Here is a 12,988-nt window from a genome sequence, read left to right as displayed (position 1 = left end):
AGTTCGAAAACATTTGAAATGCAAAGCAGATGCCACTAACAAAGAGGCTCTGGAGCCAACTCCATCACCCTGAACAAAACCAATCAGTTAACACTTGATGTGGTTACCCTGAGGCCCCAAGCAGATTCATTCTCAAATTAAGGATGTCATTTAAGTGGGCAACGGTAATGAGAAGGACATGACATGACTTAAACTCAAATGCAGAAAATCAAGAATGAAAGCAAGAAGGATAAGATGAAACAAAAGTTGCAAGAAAACATGCACTCCATCTCCGTGTCCGATCTCACCAATGTAATAATACTTAAAGATATTCAGCCTTAATCGGTATTTCATGAACACTGTATACAAGAGATGCAAATTTGAGCAGATGTGGATTAGTTAATAGCTTAGTGGTTAACTGGGATGTTATCTAGCACACATCTGGCATTGATCAGGGGGCCGAACATGGTCACAGACTGGACCTTAGAATGAAAATCAGATTAATAAAAATACAGCCATATAAATTAAACACCCTTCCCACAATAACATACTCCCTCATCCTATATCCCAATACCACTCCATATGTTTGTCAAACAGAAGAATAATTGCAAAGATACTCATCCAGGGTTCATCCCCAAAGTCCTTCTTAAACATTACCTGTGATCAACTTTACTAAAGTATTGTTAGACTCTTCTGCCATGGCTCAGATTTGAATAGACTTGGCGGCAGATTTTGTGTATTGAGGGCTATTATGCAAACACTAGGGGCAAGTCCTCTGACAAGCTGTTTGCATACAGGGCGGGACATAGTCTGCTAAAAAGTGAGCCCTCCCTCCCACCCTCAACTTTTCGCGCTGTGACCCAGGTAGTCACGGCGCGAAATGTTCCCCCCTCCTCCTCCATCCCATCTGTCTGTTTCGGCCGCAGAGCTAATTACAGCCATCCGCAGAGACAAAAGCCTAGGTGTGATTAGGTTAAAGTATTAATAACGGGTTTCTAGGCGAAGAGCTTCTCTGCATCACCGCGGTGCCAGTGTAGAATAGTCAGGGGACAACAAGCTAGCCAAAGCGCTCAGCTGGAAGTCAAAGATCATCTATGAAGACAACCAATCACTCATTTTAAAACTCGCACCGGACTGGCAGTGTTATTAATATAATTTGTGATTCGAATGAATGAATACATGTCCCTGTTAATTTCAAAGAGCAAAAGTCTTTTCTTGCAAGGCAACTCTGAAAGGAAAAGGAAGTGCATTTTTGCAATAATTAATTTCCACATTGTAGTGAACAATGAATTTTTTCTCCATCCCAGCTTGATATGACATTCTAAGTGGCTAAGTGGCTTGAAAATGTTAATTATTCTTTCGTGATTTTTTTGTTGTTTTTTTCGTAGCAAACAAACAACTATTTAAAATAAGCCACAACTTTCCCCGCCCATATTTGTGGTCCTGTACGCAAAAACAGCTGCAGAGTGAGACCTCCTTATTTTTACTCCCCCTCATGCTTGGACAGAGCGCGCCGGTTGCCCCGCCAACATTACTACAGAGTTGTGGGCGTGTCCTACCGCCCATTCTCTGAAGCTGAGGCGCACACTCGAGTGCGATAACACTGATTGGCTGGAGCTGTGTGACGCAGCCAGTCACCGGCGCGCTGATTGGCTGGAGCGACCCAGCTGCTTGAGAGCGCCAGAAAACAAGCTTGAGCGGGTGATGTACGAATGTCCCTGGGACAGTACAGACAGTCCGCTAATCGGACAGGAATCTGGGGGCACTAACGTTACAAACTGAGGAGAACTCTCCGCCTATTTGAAGAGGGAAAAATCTGCTATGTTGGGTTGAGGAAACTGTACACGGCGACAAATCTGGAAAGCGATACAAGGGGCCGCGTTGGAATACTTCATTCATTCATTCATTCATTAGCGACGAAAGGTGAAGAATTGTGCTTTCCCTCCAGTGCCTTCCTGCTTTCTGTAATGATAAGCTGGTCAGCTGAGCTACTAACTTTAGCTAAGAAGCTAATTATAGTTATATTAGCCTAATTGATTGTAAATAAATAATATTGTATATGTATTTCCGGTTGTAGCTTCAGCTACGGTTAAATGCATGTGCTTATTTTATGACTAATGAGTGAATTTACCCTTTACTAAGGCAATAAGGTTAAGGGCATGTCTTACTACTTTTAATTAAAATTATTTATTAACGACATGTAATGGTCTCTTTAGTTTTCAGCTTAATACATCAGCAGCAGTGCAGTAGGAAACGTTAGGATAGCATTCAATAAAGTAGGGAGTTGGAGAGAGGAGGGACAGTAGCGAAGCTAGCGTGCTAAAGGCTAGTTAGCTGATGTTCTTTGCGCCAAATCCAGATGACCCCCAGACTGAGTTACCTGTACTCACTAATTTCTTTAACGACACTATTTGCCCTGCTGCGGTGTTAATCTGGTGATCAATGTCTGATTTTCTATATATGATATGTATTTACTTTGAACTACAGTTTTCCCAAATGGAAGTTGAATGCCTTGCACTGAAAGACCTCTCGAGTCCCAGGAAAAGTTTCACGACGGAGCCAGAGGAGGATGGGGCCCAAAGTGAACAAAAGGTAGGGTTAAGGTACTGTTTGATCTTAGGTGTGGGGAGCTGCAGTATCAGGCTAATCAGACAGATTTTCAGAGCAGCGTGATGGCTGTTCAGAATGAGGCAAGCTTTAAAAAATGTACCCAGATGACATTTGAATTAACAGCGACTAGCCACTAATTTAATCAAGGACTAAGATCAACAGGACTACTGTATGTTGCTTTTTAACGTTTTGCTCCAGAAATGGTACATTTAGATGTTGGAGACATTAATTAAACATTTAGAACACTGCAGAATCGGGCTAACAAATAAACCGTTTCCATCACAGGAAAATATATACACAGAGAGGAGAAGAACCACACCTCTGAAATCTGCAGACATTCCCTCAGTGTTAATAAACAGACCTGACCTGGCCCATATCACCCCCATCAAACACACAACTCTGACTGAGCCATGGACGCCGACATCCAACCTGAAGATGCTGATCAGCGCGGCGAGCCCAGACATCCGGGACAGAGAGATGAAAAAGGTGCTTTTCAGACCAATAGAGAATGACAAAGAGAAGCCGATGAGCCCCAGTACTGTGGTGGAGGAGGCAGATGTGGATGACTCTTGTCAGGTATGTGACACACGGTCTTGAAAATAGTCATATGTTCTTGTTTTAGTTCTTCAAGTTTACAAATATCTTATTTTGTTTAGTCTGGTGGGGAGAAATGAGTTACACTGCAGTTATTGTTTCTGGGTTTAATTAGGGAAGGAACCCAGACTCTATTAAGTCCAGAGTGAACACTGTTTTACCTCAATTTACACACATTAGCAGCTTTTTTTTTTTTTTAAGATAGTGATTTTTATAAACACAAATACAGTCTAAAATATATGCCATTAAAGATATGTTACATAATAGTTTAAGGTATGAACTGAGAATGTTTTCATGCAAGGTTAAATAAACATGCATTTTTCTGTTGTCCAGTTTGAAGCTGTGGATGAAGAAGATGATGCAGAGAAAAAGCCAAGCAGGAAACAGAAAAGTCTGGGTCTCCTTTGCCAGAAGTTTTTGGCCCTTTACCCTGATTACCCACCACTTCATAGCCCCATTTGGATCTCACTGGATGAGGTGGCAACCAATCTGGGTAAGAAACAGTAAAAGAGGCTGGGCACGGGTGGATATCAATTACTGGAATTAGGCCTAGGTTGCGCCGGGGTTGTTATTGTAAATACCTCATGGGAGCAGGAATATAATGGGAGCAGCTAAACTGCATTTCATGAGGATTATGAATTTTTACTTGATGGGATTTAGGGAGGGGTGCTATGGGGATGTTGTTTTCATACAAACATACTTACTACAAGGGTGCTGAGCTGCAGTTTGAAGAAATGATCATGAGTGTATTTAGAGTTTAATCAACATGCTGACGATTTGGTGAGTAGTATAATAGATGACTGATTGTCATTTCTCTGCTCTACACTTAAACTATAGGAGTGGAGCGGCGGCGCATTTACGACATTGTCAACGTGCTAGAGTCGCTCATGATTGTGGGCCGGATGGCCAAGAACAGCTACACCTGGTATGGTCGTCAGCGTCTGGAGGCCACGCTGGAGGACCTGCAGCGGAAGGGCAGACAGCAAGGCTACCATCTCCAGATGGAGCTGGCCACTGAAGCCAGGGAGGCTGGAGTGGCCCGTGAGGACGATGGAGGAGAAGGAGACTCTGGTAACGGTAATAAACAGTCTTTAGAATTAGCACTAATAAAAGCATGTCCTTTAATTCACGGCACTTTTACTGCAGGCCTTAACACTGACTGCCTCGATAGCAATGATAAAGGAGATAAAGTTTATTGTGACAGTTATAAGAAAAGAGCATCAGTTAAATGCTGTACATGTCAAGAGTAAGTGTTGGTTTCATTTCAAGCGCAGCTGCCATCAGATGTACTCTCGAGCCAAACAGTATCCACAGGAATGGATACAAGCCTGGTTTCCATAGTGCCTCTCTGTAAACTCACAGCGCTTGTCATTAAGCGTGTGCGTGTTTGTTGACTTGGCAATGTGACTGCACAATAGCACTCATGACAAAGAGGTTGTTTACAAAGGGGAAAGCCAGGTGACATGCTTTGATATCCATTAGGTGGTTAGTGCGGCTGGTATTGTGTCTGGTTATGGCGAGTCCAGGTAATAATAGATACTATGACTGTCATCACTGCTACAGAACACAGCACAAATGAATGAATCAGCTGGACAGTGAAGTTTTAGGATCACTTTGTAATAGAATAGTTGTTTGTCAAATTTACACCTTAGCCCAGCATGAGTGCCCAAGATGTTGAATTGAAATGTAGAATGCAGCACAAATTATAAACTTAATTCTTATATGTTTGCAGCTGGCATCAACAGGAAAGATAAATCTCTACGCATCATGAGCCAGAAGTTTGTCATGCTTTTCCTGGTGTCCAAAACTCAGACCGTTACTCTGGATGCAGCAGCAAAGATCCTCATTGAGGAGAGTCAGGACTCCTCGAGTCACAGCAAGTACAAAAGTAAGAAATCCAAGAAGTGTCATTCTCGGTACAGTTCAGTTTGATTTAAAGACCAGTACTATAATTGTTTAATACTAAACATCCCAACTCTGTATGTTCAGCTAAGGTACGACGTCTGTACGACATTGCCAACGTGCTGACCAGCCTGAACCTTATAAAGAAGGTTCATGTCAGAGAAGAGAGAGGCAGGAAGCCGGCCTTCAAGTGGCTTGGCCCGGTTGAATTCAGCAACGCTGGAAGTGCTGGTGAGAATTCAAGACTTAACTATACTAAAGTAACCCTGAAACTGAAGATACTCCTAGAGTCCTTGCAACGTTTCCCTCTAAGCTGTTTTGGATAAAATAGTCTAGATGTATTTTTAATAAGTACATTTGTCATCCATCTCATTATAAATCGACTGTAGGAAACCTTTTGAATGTAGCAGCCATCTCCCAGTCTGAGCCCATGGAGCCAGTGGCATGTCAGGACTTCAGAAAAGCAAAGATGGCACGCCATGCCTCCTTCAACATTAGACCAACTTCTGTTGCCGTCCAGCGGCAGGTTAGCTCCGCACCCAGCAGCCCACGACGCGAACTAACGGGTAAGAAGCAATCTTATTTTGTGATTCTCTCGTCAACTGTGCTAGTGATTTGATCTACAAAATATAAGCCATATGCATCGGAACATTTTTAATGCTCTTGTCTGAATAACCTTTTGTTTGTAACACTGTAGGTCTGTCAAACCAGCCTGTGGATTATTCCAGGAAGTCTATAAGCAACAGCGCAGTGTGTCGATTGCAGTTTGAAAATAGCAATGAGTAAGTTAAAGTACACATGCACACAAACTCGTGTTTCTGCCTTTGTGAGGATGTTGTTGTATTAGGTTGGCCTTTGTAGCCTTTACCCTAAAACCAAGTTGTGTGGCTTAGCATAACAGCCCTCACAACATTAGTATTCCATGTACAATTGTCCCCCACAACCTAATAAAGACAAGACTACACATAAACCCACAGATGACACACTCTGCAATCACCCTCACATTCACTTGGTTTGGATTTATCTGCAGTCACCCACCACAGATTTACTGCCAAAGAATTTACAGCACACGGTAGCTCATTTTGCTAACCTCTGCCAGCGCAGACTAGTATTATTGATGAAGAGAATCCACCTCAGCTGCCTGTGAGAAGGTTAAATGTTCTCAGAGCGGTTTAAAAAAAAAAAGAAAAAGAAAAAAAAGAGTAAAAGTCATTTGTTACTGTCAGCCATTTTCCAGCGAGTGTTGTACAATCACAACCACACAATTATCAGTTTTCATGCATAAGACATTAAAGCTACTTCTGTTGTCAAGTTATCAAGATGCCATGGTCCCTCTACCTCACGGAGTCTTGATTTTAATCTTCTGTTATGCATACTATTTTAAAGTGTTTGCACTGGCTGGTGTGTTTAGCTTTAGGCTACATGTAACAGGAGCTGACTGCGGTTGATAATAGTTTTGGTCTCAAATCAATGTATGCGTTGGCTCCATAGATCGAGTATATAGTAGTTCATGTTATTTCCCACTATGTGGCCGGCCAGCTTTCGGCCAAACCACAGCGACCTCAAGGCTGTTGCTGTTAAGTGTTTCTGGGCAAGTGAAATAATAGGACATGGAGGAGGGTGTACATGAAGGTGGGGGGAAAAATGCACCAGGGGCTATGGTAGCCCACCGGATAAGAGCTGAGGCGTCCTGGTAGGGAGGTGGCCTGTTTAAAATCATTTTGACCAGTGGAAATGTTCTCAAACCGAGTGCAGATCAGATTTGAACACAGATTAAATTCAGGTAAAGCTCAAAATTGAAAACTGAAAATTTCTTGACTTCTTTTTAATCCCAGCAGCTGTCCCAGCGTGCCACTGAAGACTGAGATCAGACTGAGCAGCAGCAGCGCCCTGCACCCATCCTCCCCCCATCACACCCTTCTTGCACCTCACCTTCACTCAGAGCACGTCTTTAATTCCTCTCGCCACTGCTTGGCTTACCTGCCTAGCCTGTCCCAGCCTTCTGTGGTCATGCTGTATAGGGCGTCCGACAAGCCAGACCAGTTGCCTGAAGGTCAGAGGTTGGATTCTGTTGAGGGGAGGAAGAGAAGGAGGGACGAGAGGGAGGAGGAGGAGACAGTAGTGAAAAAGAAAGGAAATCCGGGGTTAGAAGAATGTGACAAGGTGAGGTGGTGTCTGACGAATTTGATATGAAAATATGTAAATATTTTATATAGAGAGAAACACTTTGTGTTATCATAATCACTGTTCTTGTTCCAGTTAATATTGAATTATTTGGTTCAGTGCATTAGCTTGATAGCATGCCATCTTTTTTGTTTTTAGTTTCACTTCTACAGAAGATCCTGTTGGTAATTCTGGATAAACTGGATTTATAAAATGTAATATGCTTGTTGATCAGGATAATTAATTTCTGGTGTAATTAAAGAATATTCATAATGATATATAGGATATTTGATTATTAAAAACATGCACATTTTAATCATCCTATTAATTTGAACTTTTCACGACTTGGTGGTCCAACTGAAGGGCAAAGTGTTAATCAGGGAATTTATTATGTTTTTTAAGCTGTACATTAATGTAATACAGATTTTTGACAAACAGTTGTCAAATCGTTTGCCACATAACCACAACAATCAAGTGATTCATTTCCATCTACTTTGTATGTCCACCAGCCAGCCCAGGTGAATTCATTCAGTGTTTGTTTTCCTTTCCAGATGAGAGCTGAACCCCGAAGGGAAGCAGCGGAGTGTCCACAGACAGGTGAACTTGGGACTTCTCCCGGTCGCCTAGCAGGCCACTCCAGAGAGCAGGTCATCAGTGACGGTGCAGGCGGCAACAGCAGCGGAGAACACGCCCAGCCAGCACACTACCTCTACGTGCCTAATAACGCAGGTAAAGCACAGTCCAGCCCTCTGACAGTCCTTACATCACACACAAGGACACACCCAAAATGTCTGAGCAAGCATTAGAATTACACAATGTCAAGAGTCAGACGCATATATAATAAATGCTTTTTATAGAGCCTTGATGTTGAAAGAAAGTGTAACAGAGTGTGTGTCCAAGCCCAAATGAACCCCAAGGACTTGTAACACTGATCTACACCTCATTTAGTTGGGTGCAGTAGTTTAAACCGGAACTTATTAAGTACATTTAAGTAAAATGTTAATTTAACTAATGTGGCAATTGCAAGTCAGAATATAAAGACTGACACAATTGCTGTTTAATGTGCCTAGACAAGTTCCTACAGGACAAAAAATACCCTGGTTATTTGGAAACTATTAAAGAACACATAATTACTGCCTAAATTAACTTGTTTCTCATATTGGTGGAATTATACTCTGTATATGGTACAACAGCCAGGGAAACTGAAATTCACATGTCCTCTGCTCTGTCTCCTCTAGGAGTCAACAGCCTAAACCTCCTCCTCTCAGCCGGACAGTCACCGGCCGGTGTAGCACTTTCTCCTACCTTGGCCCTGCCCTATGTTCTGGTGCCGTCCCACTATCCCCTGGTGACCAGCAGTGTGCAACAGCAAGGATCGGAAGCTCAAACCAACTTGAGCTTTAATCTGCCCGCCTTGATACCATCAGCCCACTTTATGGTGAGGCCAGCTCCTTACAGCGTGGCAGCGGCACCAGACATCAGCAGGTTGCCCGCACAGTCACCATCCACTCCTGAACAGCGCAGGCTCTACGGGTCAGCGGCTGGAGCGCCACATTCTCCCTCAGGACCACGACAGAGCATCAGCATTAACACACCAGAACCACTGGTAAGAACTGACCGTTACTGCTGCAGTCCACAAATAAACACTTCAACATAATCAGCTTTAGTAATGACGCGTAACCTTTATAGTATTAGGTATTTTCAAAATACCACAACACAGCTTGACATGAGAGCATGTGTAGCACGTTTTGTGGAAGATTTCCCTTCATTTTTTCATCTTTTTCAGTGTCACAGCAGTTCACACCGAGTAATCATCAGTCTATTTAATAGGGATTAATGTTTGCAAAGGACAATGAAGCTCTGCTCAAACAGAGTAGCTGGGTGGGGTGCTGGCTGGGAAAGTAATGCCGCATTATAAATACTTAGACAGGTCAATGTCCATGTTGTAATGAGACATTAACCTGCAACGGGCTCTCTTTTCCACCCAGTCTCACTTTTGATTTGTGGAGTGATAGTTCTACTTATCGCTGTAAAGCTGAAATCAGTATTTAATCAGTGGATTTACACAAAATTACCTATTCAATCAATAGTATAATTTTTCCATAAAGCAAGAATAACAAACATTCACTGGTTCCATCTTCTTAATTGTGAATATAATTTTTCTTTGTAATTCAGTGTTTTATAGTCACCTTGCCTTGAGTCTTTACATGTCCTTGAGTTCATCGGAATTCTAATTTCTTTGATTGACCAATTACGCCTGTTTGCATTCATAGAAACTTTAAGAGATTTGGTCAGTTATCAAACACCAGCTTATTTAATACTAAGTCAGCCCTTCTTTGTGCATCCTATATGTGGACAGGAGTGAAATGAAATAAAGCCATCGTGAGTGAAACAGGAGCATGTCGTGTTTGTAAATGATCTCCAAACTCATATTACTCTGTTTCTCTTCAGACTCCGCATACTCCCAAGGAAACCCCAGTGTCTTCTTCGAAGGCTTTCTTCCAGACTCCGGGAACTCTGGGAAGTGCAGTCAGTGCCGTGTCGGCTCCCAGAAAAAGAGGCTCAGCACAGAGGAGACTGGACATTGGCCATCCTCCAGCAACCATCTGAAGAGATGGAGACTTGTGTCAAACGTGCTGCCTTAACATCCAGGTGTTGATCCTACAATGAAAAAATGTGGCAACTTGAATGATTTATTTTCTTTATTTTCATTAAATTAAATGAAAAAAATAAGAATAAGGAAAGAATATACATTTTTAGCAAAGCAAAGAGTGTTTGCTGAGACCTAAAGTTAACTCTTTCCAAAAAGGATTAATTTTGTGTCTTCAAAGTGTCTCACATTTTGTAGTAGCATGTGTCAAATTTTCAAATGAATGGTTCCGTTATTGGTCATTAATGTTACTGGTTCAAATGTGCCTCATGGTTAAATTATGGGACACAATTTCAGAGTGAGTGACTGAAGCAGTATTGCCAATGCAGCAGTGCCCTCCTGTGGTGGGAGTCGGTCACTGTCACCCCTTAATGTTACCTCCCAGATATGATCAAGCTACCTAATTCCCCACCATTTGTGTATTATAGCCCAATTGCTATTTATATTTTAGTTAATATATGTTGATTACAGGGACTGTAATGGAACATAAACATGTTTTTTTTTAGCACTAAGTATATTTTCGAATTAACATTAAATTTTGAAGTAATTGCCCCTTCGGATTTAGTTCCATTATCAAGGTGTAATAGGAAATCTGTTTGCTGCTGATCACCAATTTGAGATGATGGAATAGGACAATCCTCCCTGGCTCATTTCAGACATTACTGTGAGTAAATAAATCACTAAAGCCTTAAATGTTTACAGCCAACCAAGTATGTGAAGGCACAGTTCTTTGGTTTCTTGGTGAATTCATTCACTCAATAGGACAACAGACATTAATGGTGCTGTGTGTTTTTTGCTGAGAACCATACTGCTTTATGGTTAAACACCATATCCTGGCACTGTCACTGGTGACTAAAACGACAGTGCTCTCAGGTACTTGAATATTGGTGACTGTGCTAGAATTGGATTTTGTAGAGATGTCAGTGTACTGTAAAGTTTTCTTTTTATCCAGAAAATGTAGACTGGGCCTACTGCATGTGAAATGTTTTGTTTTTAGCACCATTCTACACTCATACAGTGTGACCACAATGTGCTGTTTGGGGTTAAGTGCCTTGCTCATAGGCACTTTGCAGGGAGAAGGGTGTTGTTGCCTTGAAATAGGTTTTCTCAGGTTGTCCAAGAATTTGCATCAACAACCTCCTAGTCATAATCTCACTTGTTGGCTTCCAGTTAACCCAGCTAAAATATTGGTGCTTTGTACAGGAATCATTCAGGAGAGTTTAGCTATGTCACGCCAAAGGGTATACAGATAATCCCCTCTGACTAGAGGATATGTAGTTATGAATGTACATTTTTATGTCAGCATATATTGTTTTTACATCATATTCCATTACATCTTTGTCGTGCAGAATGTTAAAAGCTGCTTTCCTGTTTTTAGTGGTTGTATCTGCTCAAAACCTTTTGCTGTTCCTCCACTGTAGCTCTGTGCTCTCTGTAGTTCTGGAACCGACTCTTATCTGTACGACTTTCACAAACTTTAATTAAAATTGTAATATACAGACTACTTTTGCTGTGTGTGCTCTTTAATTTGAGGGATGAAGGGCAGTATTTTTATAACCAAATGTAAACACTACAATAAACAAGAGAAATACATTGGTCAAGGTGAATTATAAACATTGAGAGACTCTTTCCCTGCCACCAATATAACTTTTGCTGCCATGTGCAAAGATTTTAAATAACATATTTCATCAGTTTCGTCCACCAAAGTTCTCTCAAGTCCACTATATACAACTTGAATCATAAAATATCATGAATATTATTAATTATTACTATTATTACTTGAAACAACCTCTCCAGCAATGCATCCGATCTGATTCGACTGAGTTTTTTCCAATGATAAAAATGCTACTACAGATGGCTTCAGTTTACAAATGTACAGATGCTACCGTCAGCTCAGTCTAAATCAAAATGGCCCAACAGATGGGAACAAGTTGTGCTACTGTGGTCAGATGACACACTTCATCTGTAACACAACTCCCATTATCAAAAAGTGAGCACTGTTATACACATTAAACACTTAAACATATGATGGATCTGATGGTCAGGGTGAAACAACAGCGTTATAATGAGCACCATTATAAAGAATTATTCACATGTCATTCTGAAAAGCAGGAAGGTGGTTAAAATTCAAATCACGCATGCGGTAAACTATTCTGTAAGCTAAGCCTATTGGTCGTGACTGAAATCCCACAGCTGCAAAATGCATTCACCACGTCAAGTGGGATCTCGGGTTCAGATCAGGTTGACTAAGTCACAATTAAAACGTGACACCATCTGTGGGAGGATAGAAACATCTAGCTATCAACACTTTATATCAACACTAAAAGTCAGCCGAGGGAGCTGCTAATAGATCTCTTTGGCCCCTGTGACACATTTATGACAATGAAAACCACAGCAGATGGAACAATTAACTTTATATAGATGGATAGTGTAATATCTGCTGTGGTCACTTCAATAAAAAAAGACAATTAGCTTTCAAATTTACACAAATACGTTTGTTATTCCAGCCAGCTTGGTTAGAACTACCATTAAGAACTGATGCCAGTCGTACCACTACAATAGACTACACACTGTATTCCATCACTTAATTGTTGCTACTAGTATTATTATGTCTAACATTTCCACTACTGCTACTCCTACAACTACCACTGCTAGCTAATCCATGCTAGCAGTCTTAATAAGATAACATTAACTCCACTACCGCTTATTCTTATTACTATAACCGTTTATTAACTATTAAAATTGGGCTAAATTTGTCTAAAAATGCCAGTGGCTGTAGGACAGCTAGCCTACATACAGTATAACCTTTATTCAGTTAAACAGTATTGTAATATATAAATGTAATGCTGTAAAAAAAAAAAATATATAGACTGATATTACTCTCATGTCTGCATGCTAAATATGAAAGCCGCAACCAGAACATTCTTAGGTTAGCATTTAGCTCAGCTTAACATATAGCTAGCCTGGCTCTGTCCAAATAAAATCTGCTAATACTAGCAAACTAAAAAATGTTAGCATACATTTTAGCTTAGTTTAGCGGGGGAAGAACATAGTACGGCTCTGTCCAAAGGTTAAAAAAAAAAATCTGCT

General features: G+C 41.1%; 1 protein-coding gene across 1 annotated transcript; it reads left to right on the top strand.

Annotated features, from left to right (window-relative positions):
* The first annotated feature begins 2,472 nt into the window (after window positions 1–2,472).
* e2f7 (E2F transcription factor 7) lies at window positions 2,473–10,575 on the top strand. Its single transcript, XM_084573112.1, has 12 exons — window positions 2,473–2,571; window positions 2,875–3,165; window positions 3,517–3,676; window positions 4,021–4,260; window positions 4,916–5,071; window positions 5,173–5,316; window positions 5,475–5,651; window positions 5,783–5,867; window positions 6,921–7,248; window positions 7,800–7,977; window positions 8,487–8,854; window positions 9,700–10,575. The coding sequence occupies exons 1-12, from the start codon at window positions 2,476–2,478 to the stop codon at window positions 9,856–9,858; spliced, it is 2,382 nt and encodes a 793-aa protein (XP_084429238.1). The 5' UTR covers window positions 2,473–2,475; the 3' UTR covers window positions 9,859–10,575.
* Window positions 10,576–12,988: the final 2,413 nt, after the last annotated feature.

Source organism: Chelon labrosus (assembly GCF_963514085.1).
Source record: "Chelon labrosus genome assembly, chromosome: 23".
Lineage (NCBI taxonomy): Eukaryota > Metazoa > Chordata > Actinopteri > Mugiliformes > Mugilidae > Chelon > Chelon labrosus.
This window is presented reverse-complemented; position numbering and strand designations above follow the sequence as displayed.

What these genes read in the sequence shown, in the direction of transcription:
- e2f7 (XM_084573112.1), top strand. Translation starts at nt 2,476, where the DNA reads ATGGAAGTTGAATGCCTTGCACTGAAAGACCTCTCGAGTCCCAGGAAA. An exon ending in CAGCAACGCTGGAAGTGCTG is followed by an intron (nt 5,317 to 5,474) that starts GTGAGAATTCAA and finishes AATCGACTGTAG; the next exon opens with GAAACCTTTTGAATGTAGCA. An exon ending in TTAACACACCAGAACCACTG is followed by an intron (nt 8,855 to 9,699) that starts GTAAGAACTGAC and finishes GTTTCTCTTCAG; the next exon opens with ACTCCGCATACTCCCAAGGA.